The 13,401-nt window shown below is 38.9% G+C and overlaps 1 protein-coding gene across 3 annotated transcripts in view; it reads right to left on the reverse strand.

Annotated features, from left to right (window-relative positions):
- LOC121732383 (Down syndrome cell adhesion molecule-like protein Dscam2) overlaps nucleotides 1-13,401 on the reverse strand; it is a 75,550-nt gene that overhangs the window by 11,415 nt on the left and 50,734 nt on the right. For all 3 annotated transcript variants that reach the window (XM_042122251.1, XM_042122250.1, XM_042122249.1), the window contains exons 19-26: nucleotides 12,891-13,128; nucleotides 12,198-12,337; nucleotides 11,123-11,193; nucleotides 10,812-11,055; nucleotides 2,871-3,052; nucleotides 1,588-1,711; nucleotides 824-953; nucleotides 167-348 (exon numbers count right to left, since the gene is read on the reverse strand). In XM_042122251.1, the coding sequence (XP_041978185.1) occupies nucleotides 167-348; nucleotides 824-953; nucleotides 1,588-1,711; nucleotides 2,871-3,052; nucleotides 10,812-11,055; nucleotides 11,123-11,193; nucleotides 12,198-12,337; nucleotides 12,891-13,128 (1,311 nt within the window). The remainder of the gene's footprint in view (nucleotides 1-166; nucleotides 349-823; nucleotides 954-1,587; nucleotides 1,712-2,870; nucleotides 3,053-10,811; nucleotides 11,056-11,122; nucleotides 11,194-12,197; nucleotides 12,338-12,890; nucleotides 13,129-13,401) is intronic.

The following is a 13,401-nucleotide window of genomic DNA, read 5'->3' on the forward strand; positions in this document are numbered from 1 at the left end:
AAAGAAAGCAGCCGCCACGGCTACGTACTGTGTATTTGTACGTATGCGACTTAATTTTCCTGCTATGCGATTTCTATCGTACGTCTGGTCGAGCAGTTACACTGTCGTTACCACAACACAATGTCTGCACTGACAACAAAATTGTTGTATTCTAACCAGGACTTACCCAAAGCACTAGTCTGACAAGCCACCACGGATGAAGGTGGTCCTTCACCCACACCAGTAGCCGCTCTGACCCAGGCCTCATACGTCCTACCAGGCCGGAGACCACGGAGCGACTTCATACATTCCACAGCACCTTCGCTCTCAGTACACGCATTGATGCGAGTGATGTTTGCTTCTTGAGATCTATAGACACCATCATCATAGTAAAGGAGTGATCTTCAAAACCAGCGCGGAAAACTGTAGTGCGGGTCCTTATACTTACTTACTTAAAACCGCACTCAAATATTGAATAATCACTTAATTTTAATTATGTTAAAATCTTAATAATATCTGAGTGCAGCCGTTTCCCTTCTTCATATCAAAATGTTATGGATGATAAAGTGCCAAAATACTTATTACTAGTATTGTATTATTCATAATTCAATCGTCAATTATTGATGGCAATTAAAGACTAATGTTGCCTCTCTAAACGTTCCTGATCGCATTTGCCAACATGGAAAGTCCACTTAATTATTCCGAAAATCACAAATAACATTAAGTAGGTATGCACCATTATTTACGTAGTGTAACAACATAATGGCAACTGAAAATACACCCTGTAAACTTGGTAACAAAATCAAGCACATTACATCAGTGTACTCTCCTACCTCGAACTTACCCCGACAGATCTTTAACGTAGAGCGAGTAGTGTGTTAGTTTTCCATTAGGCTCGTGCGGGGGCAGCCAGGACGCTCGCAGCGAGCGCTCGCTCAGCGCTATCAGTTTCATGCCGCTCGGCGCGCTCGGTACTGTCAACAATATGTTTGTACACATTGTAAGGTGACGTTTAGATAGGTGCTCATTTTGGTTGTAATTTTTGTAGTTGTTTAAACCCCTCCTAAGCTTACATTATACTATAAAACATAATGAATTTCTGTCACCTTCTTCAAAACGTGCTCAAACACTAAACGCTTTCATGTAATCACTTGAATAAATTAAAATAATTTTCTAAATGTAATAGCATCACAATAATAATTGCTATCATCAGTCTTGCAGTGGGGGGAGCCGGGAGGGGGACAACGGTCCCCCGGTATGCACGTCCTCAGCATAATATTTAATTTATTTATGAAAGACGAAGACTGATACCAAGTATTTTGCATATCTTTGACTTTTTGGAAAACAAATTCAGACTTTTTTGTAGATTGGATCATTTTGTCCAGACAATACTTTATTAATAGATACCTATCCATAATATTATGTATATTTGACATAAGATAAAAGTAAGTATTGTTTTATATCCAAATTAATTCAAAACATTTTTTTCAAAATTGCCATACTTGTTGACGTACCAACGGATCGGGAACTAATCCGAGAAGAACCAACGTAACAAACTTGCACTTAATCGTACTCAATTTGAGTAACTAAACTAAAACAATCACTCACCATCCTCATCGGTCCTGCACACCTGCGGGGGGGACAGCGGCCCCTCCCCCGCGGCGTTGTGTGCACGCGCCCTTAGCTCGTACTCTGCGTACGGCGTCAAACGAGACACTGTTGCTTCCTCACCCTGCACAACAAAGCTTTGTTCCGAGATGTTTTATACTGCGCCTTTTACAGCTCTAAGGAACGTTTTTTAATCTTCCCATCCATTGAAATGAAGATAGTCATCCGGCCTTTTAGGTTATGAAATGTCTAGCTTAAACTTGTGATGCACTTAGTATTTCTTTTCCATAAAGAAAGTCCGTCTAGGCGCGTCTTTAAAAGAAAAATATGAGATACTTGTCTAAGTAAGTGGATTTTAGTTTGATCAAAGCTAACGTGGTACGACTTCTTTTTATATTTTTTTTGCAAACATGAAAATAAATATGTATAGTGCGTCAAGAAAGTGAAGAAATTAAAAAGTGGCAACATCGTAGTATCATCCCTATTTTCTTAGATTGATTTGAAAGGGATGACACTACGATGTTGCCACTTTTTAATTTCTTCACTTTCTTGACAGGCTATATACCATCAGAGAACTTGATTCATAGGCAGATGGCGAACCAACGTCATTTAGTTTTCAAATCAATGTTAGTCGTGATGTGTTGGCTAGGCTTGACATTAATCAGTAAAAGTATGGGCTTTCTTTCTACCTATGAATAAAATTCTCTGATAGTTGCAAGTTACTGTAATATACACATAATATTTTACTATACTGTACTCGGCGAAACATGACGGTAGGCGACGGTAGGTAGGTAGGTCAGGTCATAGCTTATGCAAGCTTAATCTGACACGCTCGAGCTACTCCCGAAATACCCTCTTCCCCTCCCCAACTATAACAGTAGCAATCTTATTCTTGAACACTTAACTTTATAGAACCTTGTAATATCAGAGAAGTTGATTCCTAGGCAGATGGGGGATTTACGTAGTTTGGTCGTGTTATGTCAAACCCAGCCGACTGATTATTATTATTAACATTGAAATGACATGATCCGACCAAATGACGTTGGTCTATTCAACTGCCTAGGAATCAATTTCCTCGATGGTATGGCCTCTCAAATGCGCGTCCTGTGCTGGCTGGAGCGGGTCGGAGTCCAGCCTAGTGTACTGCAGGTTGTAGTATGTGATGGTCCCCCCGCGGGCTCCACTGCCGGTACCCGCCATGACACCCGCTGAGATGTTGGACTATCCGACACGCTGGATAGATCCTCAGAAGCAAGCACATTGCTAGTCACTATTGCACTTACCTGAACCCTCAAATGCGCGTCCTGCGCAGGCTGGAGCGGATCGGAGTCCAGCCTGGTGTACTGCAGGGTGTAGTGTGTGATGGTCCCCCCGCGCGCCTCCACCGCCGGCGGCCGCCATGACACCCGCAACGATGTGGGACTGCCCGACATGCAGGATAGGTTCTCGGGACCACCAGTAGGCGCTGTGGAATATACAGGCTAAAGAATCAAGAATGCGCATATAACGTAAAGTTTAACAAAGGGCGAACTGATATGCTTTGGCCTCCTAAGACCCTGTACGCACGGTTGACATAAAGTTTGCATTCTGTTTAAAAGCAGACGCATTTCGAGGTTACCTGTACGCACGGTTGACATATTTCTGTTTATAAGCAGACGCATTTCCACGTGTTATGTTATGAGAAAGTAGACTTATTTTGCGGGTATCTGAGAGAACACCTGTTGAAAAATACGTAATCCTACATTATCGAATATCAACATATTTTGCAAGTGCATGCAACCTCTGACTCATACTTCAAATACTACATCAAAGAGAATGTCATATACTACGTAACATACTACATGGTTAAATTGTCATATTAGACTTTTGCCATTTTTTTCTATTATTTTGCTTAAAGGAACTCATACTCGGACAGAGTATGATGGCAACAGAGACATTTCAAGATTTTATTTTCTAAAGTAGAAACTTTTTACACTACTTACGCAAGGTGTTTTATTACTATCAAATGCCGGTATTTTCAGCGAAAAAAACTGGGAAATATATAAATTTTATGCGACTGTAAAACATTTCAGTGTCACAATAAGCAGCACAACAAAGGCTTTTATGGAGGAGTCTGCTGAAGCCGTATAAATAAGATAAATTTTATTCTATCAAATATAACGGAATGGTTTTCTATAAAACAATAATAAAAATACAAATTATAACGTAAAAGAATATATTGTTGTGAAAAATTGGTCTCACTTAAAACTTAAAAGATGCGAAACAGAAATCGAGTGTCTATGCGTACACTCACTCATTTACTTAAAGGTGGAAGTTTATTTCGCGGAATATTGCTAAAAATAATAACAAACTAAATTTAAACTATGGATTTCCGCAAAGTAACGCCTGATTGCATTACTAATTAGAAATCGAGTGGTATAAAATTTTTTACTACTTACCTCTATTAATAAAGTTCAAATTTCATGTGTAGGCGCTTCATAGATGTTGAATTCTTATTTTTTATGAGTGCTTCGAAGACTTTTACAATGGACTAAAAGGAGTGTTTGCGATTTGGAAATTTTAAAGGCATTGTATCTGTGTGAGGATTCGTAGTGAATAAACTCCTTAGATCCCGTCCTGTGATCCCGTCACATTATTATCTGAGTATGCCATTTTTAAAGTGTCAAACAAAGCCAATTTCCATTTACTAGAGATCGCCCAATGGTCGAAATTCGACCTTAGTTTCAACGATATTAGGACTACTACCTATTTTTTGTAAAAAATATTGACTTTATCATATTTTTTTCAACTCTTGTCTCTGGGACTCAGCTGATCTCAGACTGGCCGTGTAAGCATTGTCTAATAGTATCTCAGATTCAATAAAAAAAAACTATATTTAATCCATTTTCAATTTGTCACCTTGTTTTCAACCGACTTCAACCATAAATAAAAGAGTATAATTCGTATGTATAGGATTGTCACTCAAAAATCTGTCATTTTTCCTAGTGTGTGTGTTGTAGTGTGTGTAATGTTTTATTTGTTAAAAAAATGTATGATAAAAGCATAATTTCAAAATAATATTAGCTCGATGCACTCCTTCACCATATAATAAACTATAACTGTGCAAAATTTCATTCACCTACGTTTCCCCATTTTTCGTCAAAAGGGATACAAATTTTTGGGCTCATAGATCTGATCGTTACATTGACGAAGTTGGACAAACAAACAGTAATTAACACGATTGTGGCAAATGTGTCGTAACTCCAACAACAAGTTTGGCAAACCGAACTTCCTTCCTGTGTCCGTGACGCTGCATTAATGCCACAGGAAGTAACTACCACAGGAAATAATAGGAACATACTGTGGAAAATGAAAATAACAATATGTATTGGACGTCCAAAAGACTAAAAATCGGCCAAGTGCTACTCGGAATCGCGTATGAAGTTCCGTAGTTCCGTACCGCCATGGAGCAAAAATAAAAGTTGTGTTTTTGTATTACTAAACCCCCAAACCCACCCTTTTATTGTTAGTATATTTGTTGTTACAAAAATACACAATCTGTGAAATTTTCAGAGGTCTAGCCTGGAGACAGACAGACAGATGGACAGAAGACTACAGAATCGAAGTCAGGGTCCCGTTTTTAACCTTTTGGTACGGAACCCTAAAAATTAGACGAGATAACGCGATTAACCAATAAAGAAATGAATTGTCAATTAGTGGCGGTACGCTGTCTGATATTATGCATCGCACATGATAAGCCTCGTTTCCTTTCGTTTTAGTGTAACCTGACCTTAACGTTTAGGGTTTTACAAAGTTGTTTAGTAACTTTAATGAGGTGTTAAAATAAGTGTAATACATTTTTGGCGTTTAGTTTTGTCCTAGACATCTGAGTTCGTTGATGGAAGCCAAGCGTTGCTAACCAGTTACCACACAAAGTAAATTATTGTTTTATTTGGATCTATTGTTCTTTTATGAATTGAACTGTTACAAGAATAAAATATATTATTAAATTTATTATTATTATTCAGTCAAGATGGGCACATTAAAATAATATGAATACAATGGTACAATACAAGTTTATATTTTGATACATATTAATTGATAAATGTTATGATTATTATTATTCAGCTAAGACAGGTACCTATATTAAAATAAAATAAAAAGTATGTGCCCACAGCCGAGAAGAGCGCACACCTTGCGTGTAGTGAAATCGGTTTCACAAACTATGTAGATACTTACCACAGATGTAGATCAAGATACATACTCGTAACGCATGTCCCTCCATTTGTATGAAAACGAGCGTGCCACTTTTTTCCTACCTTCTGTGACGTACCGATGATAAGAGACGTGTCCAATGTCCATTACTTAGGCCGACGTTTCTATTCTAATTTCTACAGCTCAATACGGTACAATTAGGCATAAAACTCCGATTGACGTCCGATTCCGATAGCAGACTAAAGAACAGACTTTCGAAAGACGAGCATTGCTCGTCGTTTGGGAACGCGATATTATGGTACGCGAAGTATATACCTACACATGCGGTATCTATTTTGATCTATGTCTGTGGTAGATACGGTTTCTCTGAACAAAACCATATATCATTTTCACTAGTTCGTGCGTTAGTAAAAACCTCTTATGAACTTTATCTACATAAACTCTATCTACAGACTAGACTATACTCACGTAAATGAATGTATCGCAAAAAATTCCAAGGTACGCCCCTACGTCTGGTGTTTCAGAGTAATTAAATGGAAACTTTTTGCTGCTAAAACGCTGAAGCATTTTCGGAGAACATTTTGTACCTAACGCGACTACTGAACAGTAAATGAGCAGCATATTCAGCTAAGTATAAAAGTTTTTGCTGTACTTTTGTAAAACGACGCTCGCTGAAATGCTTTCATGAATTTTTCTGATATTTTAGTAGGGAAATGGTGTTTGTTAATTTGAAATAGTGGACATGTATTTGAAATAGTATTTGTTTATTTGTTGTACTAAAGTGGTCTTCACGGCTAAAGTGGTCACATTGATGCTTGAAATGTCCACAAAATATTGTTTATCCGTATTTACTTTGTTCGTGAATACGACTCGCACTTGGCCAGATTTAATTAGATCGCGCGTAGAGCCTACATATACTACTTTCACTTTTCTGTATATTAGAGACCAAGCTCCGTCTTTTTATAAGGTCTGAGTTTATAGACTGTGCCAAAGTATGCCAAAGTATGATGACTCTTCAAGAGATATAACATTATCTCTCACACATCGTGGAACCATAACCAACAAAAACTCAATAAAAAACACATTGATTGGCAAACGAAAAATCCGATGCGGAATTAAAGTCCATCCATATGCATTGTACTGTAATCGTATCAAAAAACCATTGAAAGAACAAAATCGCATAAAAACGCTATCAATTTGTTTGGAACCGTTTGACCCAGATCGCGTAGGCCACGCTTCAATTAAGCCATTTTGCATTTTGATGGGAAAATTTACGATGCCCGCTTTGCGTTCGAATACAGAACAAAGTTCCTTTTTGAGGCTTTGTGGTATAAAAACTTCATTGGTTAAGTACGACTGAATAAAATATTATCGACACTATAAATAAGAAAGTGTGTCTGTCCGTCCATCCGTCTGTCCGTCTGTCAGTCTCTCAGTCTGACAGTCTGTCAGTCTCTCAGTCTGTCTATCACCTCTTCACACTCAAACCACTGAACCAATTTAGTTGAAATTCGGTATGGAGATACTTTGAGTCCCGGGAAAGGACACGTGATTCTTTTTATCCTGTGTCGTCTACATTAAAGAAAAATACTAAACTTTTATGTTGCAAAACTATAGTCCCGTCTCTGTCTACATGCTCAGTGGAGCATATAGACAGAGAGACAAGTAACAAGTACTTAAGAAAAATGTAAATTTCGCTGTTTTCATCATTGATCTAAATATTATTGTGTTATTAATTATTATAATATAACATAAGTAATATAACTTCAAAGCAATAAACAATTTGATTTGATTTGGTTTTGATCTTGGCCTTTTATCGGAGTACTATTATATATTCTGTGCTTTTATTAAGGAAATTATTATAATATTTAGGTAAGGACTCTTTTCTTCCTGACAAGGAAACTCAATACTTTCGTAAAGTTACTTTGATTTTATAAGGCCTCGTTCAGCCTTCTCTACAATATTATTATGATTGTTATAGAATTATTTAGAACGTTAAGCAACTTTTTTAAATTTTCAGTTAAAATTCCAACTTTTTTATAAGTGAAAAGTGTATGGGTTTACTTAACTTTTAAAAATTCAGCTTCATTAAAAAAATCTGCACTTTATAATATACTGTATAACATAATTATCATCTTAAAACAGTTTTAGTTTGCTATTCAATTTCAAACAATTTCTAACTTAAGGAATTACTGACTGCAGTCTGAATGGAGCCTTAGCCCCAATTTCACCAACGACTGTTAAAGTTAACGCCGGAATTAGTATCACGTTACCTCTTTCGATTTTCATATGAATGAAAGAGAAGACATTACATTTTAACAAGCTGTTAACACTAACAGACGTTGGTGAAATTGGCGCTTAAGCTCATAAGATATTAACAAATGTTTACATGCCAATATGGATCCTTCGAATCCATTAAAAAGTTTTCCATATAAAGGGAATTTCTAAGCGCTCTTATTTTTTTACAACTTTTATGAATACTACAAAAGCTTAAAGCATCTTTTTATGGAAGTAGTATAAAAGCATTATTATAATAAGCACAAGAGACAATAAATAATTCGTTAGAATTTTTTTTGTTAGCCACGTTTATGTGTGTTTAGTTACGTTTATGAAATACTTGTCTTTGAATAATTATTCCATTTTAAGACTTTGCAAAATTAATACACTCCTGAAAAAACCTTTTTATTTATTTATTTATTTATTTTTATAGACTCACCAACAGAACAGCATTTGTGACATTTTTATGGCAGCAACTTACCTAGTTACTATCCCTATTTGTAAAAAATGTGCCCGAAAACAAAAAACCTAAGGCACTGTGACGCGAGTATTTTTTTTAAGAAAGTTGCTATCATAAAAAAGTCGTATACGAAAATAGACCGAAAGGAAGTCGATCGCCGAATCGAAGACGCCTGGAAGAGCTACTGGTCCATGAAGAAGCTGATGAAGAGAGAGCTACCAATCTCCCTGAAGCGCAGACTCGTCGGCATATTGTGTATTTTGCCCGCCCTAACCTACGGTGCGCAAACTTGGTCATTGACCGATTTGCAAAAGTCCCAACTCGGGGTTACTAGGAACACAATACTGCGCTCAAAAACAAAAATCACGGACGTAGGAGTTAAGGCGGCTAAGCTAAAGTGGGATTGGGTTGGCCACGTTAGTCGTATGCATCCCAACCGCTGGGCAAAGATATCGACAGAGTGGGTACTTGAAGATGGAAGACGCAACCGTGGCCGGCCTAGGAAAGATGGCGCGATGAGCTGGAGGCGTACCAGCCGGGCTGGCCAACGGTGGCGCTGAGGCGAGACAAGTGGAAGACCCTGGGGGAGGCCTTTGCCCAGCAGTGGGATAGTATAGGCTAAAAAAAACGAGTAGATACTATCAAAAAAGTTGATTCCTAGACTAGAGGTAGATGGGGGACCTACGTACGTTGGTCGCGTTACGTCAAACCCAGCCCACAATTACGTTAATTGTGATCTGCCGGCTGATTAACATTCAATTGACATGACCAAATGACGTTGGTCTGAACTGCCTAGGAAGCAATTTCCTCGATGGTACATTCAGGAGTGTATTCATTCTAAAGCCTTGAAACGAAATAAATATTCACAACGTATAATACAAATTAAATACATAAGTCACCGAGATAAGCGCGACACTCGCAAAATAATCCAATAAATTTAATGTAATAATATAAGAGATAAAAGACGTTGATCTACTCAATGCGACGTTACACTGTCTTGAGCTGTTGCCAAAACTCCCCACTAAAACGTAATTTTCATTATGGCGGCTCTCGACATAGGCGAACGCGTTGGCGAACACATTGGGCCAACGCGTCTGCAGACGCGTTGGCCCAATGTGTAGAACGGGCGCTCGCGCGTTGGCCGTAGGTATTTAGACGTTGGCCAACGCGCGAACGCCCGTTCTACACATTGGGCCAACGCGTCTGCAGACGCGTTGGCCAACGCGTTCGCCTATTGCCGGCTCTTGATATAGGCGAACGCGTTGGCCAACGCGTCTGCAGACGCGTTGGCAGTGCGCTTGCAACGGCGTTTGTGAGTAATCCACACATAGGAAGGTCGTTCAGTATGCTTTGGATCGCGCCAATGTGCGGACGGATTCAAAATGGATGTTTAGTCGCTAACAGCTGCAGCTGTTTATTTATTCACAGCTTATAATTACTTTGTAAATGTGGACAAGAAAAAGTTTTTAAAGAGTATTCTGGAAATAAATAAATAAAAGGCGAGAAAACGTAACAAACAAAGAAATAAACTCACTTTTACATAATATTTTATAATATTAAAATAATATAAGTAATTATTTTATTACCTACTTATTATTTATTAAATTATTACATACAAAAATTATTACATATTATAATAATTATCATAATTATAACTCCGGGCAAACTGATCGCGCGGCCTATGTGTGGATGGAGCGCGAAGCTTGCGACAAATGTCCTTTGATCTTTTGCCGACATTTCCGACCCGCGCGGCAAGCTCGCAGATGCGTCGGCCAACGTCTAAATACCTACGGCCAACGCGCGAACGCCCGTTCTACACATTGGGCCAACGCGTCTGCAGACGCGTTGGCCAACGCGTTCGCCTATATCAAGAGCCGGCATATGTCGAGAGCCGCCATTAGACGTGTGTTCTGAAATATAGCTCAGTACTATCGAGTACTTACGTGACGTATTCGACATCATAATATTATTGTAGAGGTGTGCACTAGTAAAACAAGTATGACGTATTGGTAGTATATGAAATATATAATATTATAATACAATATGCAATATTGATATCTGCATTAAGTCGTACACGTCAATGCACTGGCCAGTATATTCGAACTAAAATATAGTATAGCGTAAAACCCCGTGAGCACTTTAAACAAACCCTAAGTTTACGATATTGAAATCCCAAAAAAAGTAGTGGTCAGTATATTTAGATTCTAGACGTCATATTAAGCTCTTGCTTCACTGAGATGACTTGAATCACTGAGACATATTTCAGAACACACACTAGATAAAAGCAACTCACGTGACTCCAATGTGTGTCGGTAGTGTGGGGGCGAGACAGGGCCGGATCCAGCCGCGTTGTAGGCGCGGATCGTGACTCCGTACCGCGTGGCCGCCTTGAGGCCCCGTAGAGTAGTGCTCGTCGCGTCCGCACTTGCCCCGCTCTCGGAACCGTTGTCGCTCAGCGCTTTGCCCTCTTCTGTCGCCTCCCACCATCGTATAGTGTAGCCGAGAAGGCTCCCGTGCCAAGTTTCTCGCGGCGGGGCCTTAAATAAATCAATATTAAAAAAAACTTTAAAGGTTCAAATTACAAATGGGGCATTGGATAAATACCTGCCATGTGACTTGGAGCTCTCTTGCCCTCAGCGCTCTCACGGTGATATCACGTGGAATCCCTCCAGGTGCTGATTGGAAATAAAAATTACATTACGATCGAGAACCCATAAAAATTTGAAATTGGAATATTTTTTTACCAAAATATTGACAAGATTTCTAAGAATCAAACTCTGATGAAAAACGATTTTAGTTAAATACGAAACACATAGGATGAAACAAGAAACGAAGCTATTGTTCTATTGTTGTACTAAAATAGAAGAATAGAATCTAAATGGAATTATATGGATAGCTCTAAATCTTTATACTTAAATTAACTTTAGACAATATTTGATTGAGATAATAAAGATGAAACCCACATAACTGTAGTCAGCGCTTTACGAGCAGGTGAAGTTTGGCTGTGAAAACTTTTTAATTGCTCTCACTCACAGGTATATTGAAAACTTGCCTACTTGGCTCATAAAATGTGATAGTGCAACCATAGTAAAAGGAGGGGAAGTAAGTTATCTTCATACAAAGGCTCCGCGCGCGGCTAGTATGTGTGCGCCATAGTATCAATGCGGGCACACAACAAAATCTCGGCGGGGTTTTAGAGGCTGGTACCACCGAGATTTTATTGTGTGTCGTACGTGGCGACGCATTGATACTACGGCGCACACATACAAGCCACGCGCGGTGCCTTTGTATGATGATAACTTACTTCCCCTCCTTTTACTATGGTGCAACCATACGTAATTTGATGCTGTAAAATTTCCTATCATAATATAATCCATAGTAATATTTTAAATGGGAAAATATTATGTTTTTCTTTATCTGTATGTGTGTTATCTCTTCACGTTTAAGCCATTGGCGTCACGTTTAGGCGATTTTAATGAAATTTGGTATGGAGTTTCTTTCAGTCCCGAGTAAAGACCTATTTTTATACCCCGAATAAATACGGTCCTGGTGGGTTAAAAGATTTTTATCGCAACGAAGTTGCGGGCAGCATATTGTTGTATATTTTTTGAGGAAATAATGTTAAATATAACTGTACTATAATGGACTTACCATTATAGTACAGTTATATTTACCTTACCTTCTTCCCGAGTCGTGAACTGTAGCGGAGGCGTATGCGGTGAGGCGCCCACGTCGTTGAAGGCGGCAAGTCTGAGTACGTATCTGGTGTCGGGGGCTAGACCGGCCACTGAGGCCCCGGCGCGACTGGGCCCCTCGGACCTGTTATAAGGCAATTATGCCAACTTCATTGCTTTGAATGAAGATGTTTACTTTAATGTTATGTTCTAATGGTTCGTATGAGTGTCTATTTGAAACAAAGATAGGTATAATGGTGATGCCTTGGACAAGTAGTTTAGAGCTTCGCGTGGGTTTGGTTCGTCGTTGACAAAATGTTGTTTTCAGGGATGGCTAGTGCAGGCTGATCACCTGGTCACATGACTGGAAGGGTGATTCGTGCATATCCAGCATATTATTATGTGTCGTGCCGGAGTAGCGAAAGAGATCGTGCTCTTGTGTAGTTACATCTATTGATCTCTTTAAAAATGACTGGCGTAGCTGATTGGCCTGATTAAAAAAAATCCACCGTCACGCGATACCTTGAGTTCTGGACAAGATTTAAATACATTGCTGAAGCAAAGAAAAAAACCATTACATAAACAAGTCGCTATATTTACGAAAAACCAAGTAATTTTTTTTCATCCCAACACTTCAGCATATAACACCCCTCTTTTTTGTCGGGGGTTAAAAACATTACACAATAAAATATACTTACGGTATATGTAGTAAGTCAGAATTAGCGAGCGTAATGTTCATGACGTCGGGTGTGTCCCAATTGCCGAGCAGAGCGGGGAGCGGAGCGTTTAGCGGTTCGTCCCCAAGGTCACGGGTCAGGGGACGATACTGCAGGGAGTAGTGGGAGACCATCGCACCGCGGGCTACTCGCCAGGTGACGCGGGCTTTGCGAGACCATACTTCGGAGATTCGCACTTCTTCGGGTATGTTCGGACGTTCTGTGTAAGGGAAAATATTGTTAAGCATGTATTGTACCTATTTAAATATAGAGCTTCAGTAAAATTAGTAACTTGAAGCTCAAGAGTAACCTTTATTGTGTTTAATAAAAAATTAAAAAATGCAAGTTATGAGATACATTTGCTAAAGCTTATTTTAAGACAGAAGTCTCGTGTATGACTTCTATTTCTTACATCATTGAGCATCAAAGCAGGATATTATCCGATTAACAGAACTAAGTATTTAAAAAATTGCTGAGATTCAAAAAGCTTTCC

The sequence above is a fragment of the Aricia agestis genome, chromosome 12, assembly GCF_905147365.1.
Source record: "Aricia agestis chromosome 12, ilAriAges1.1, whole genome shotgun sequence".
NCBI classification, from domain to species: Eukaryota; Metazoa; Arthropoda; class Insecta; order Lepidoptera; family Lycaenidae; genus Aricia; species Aricia agestis.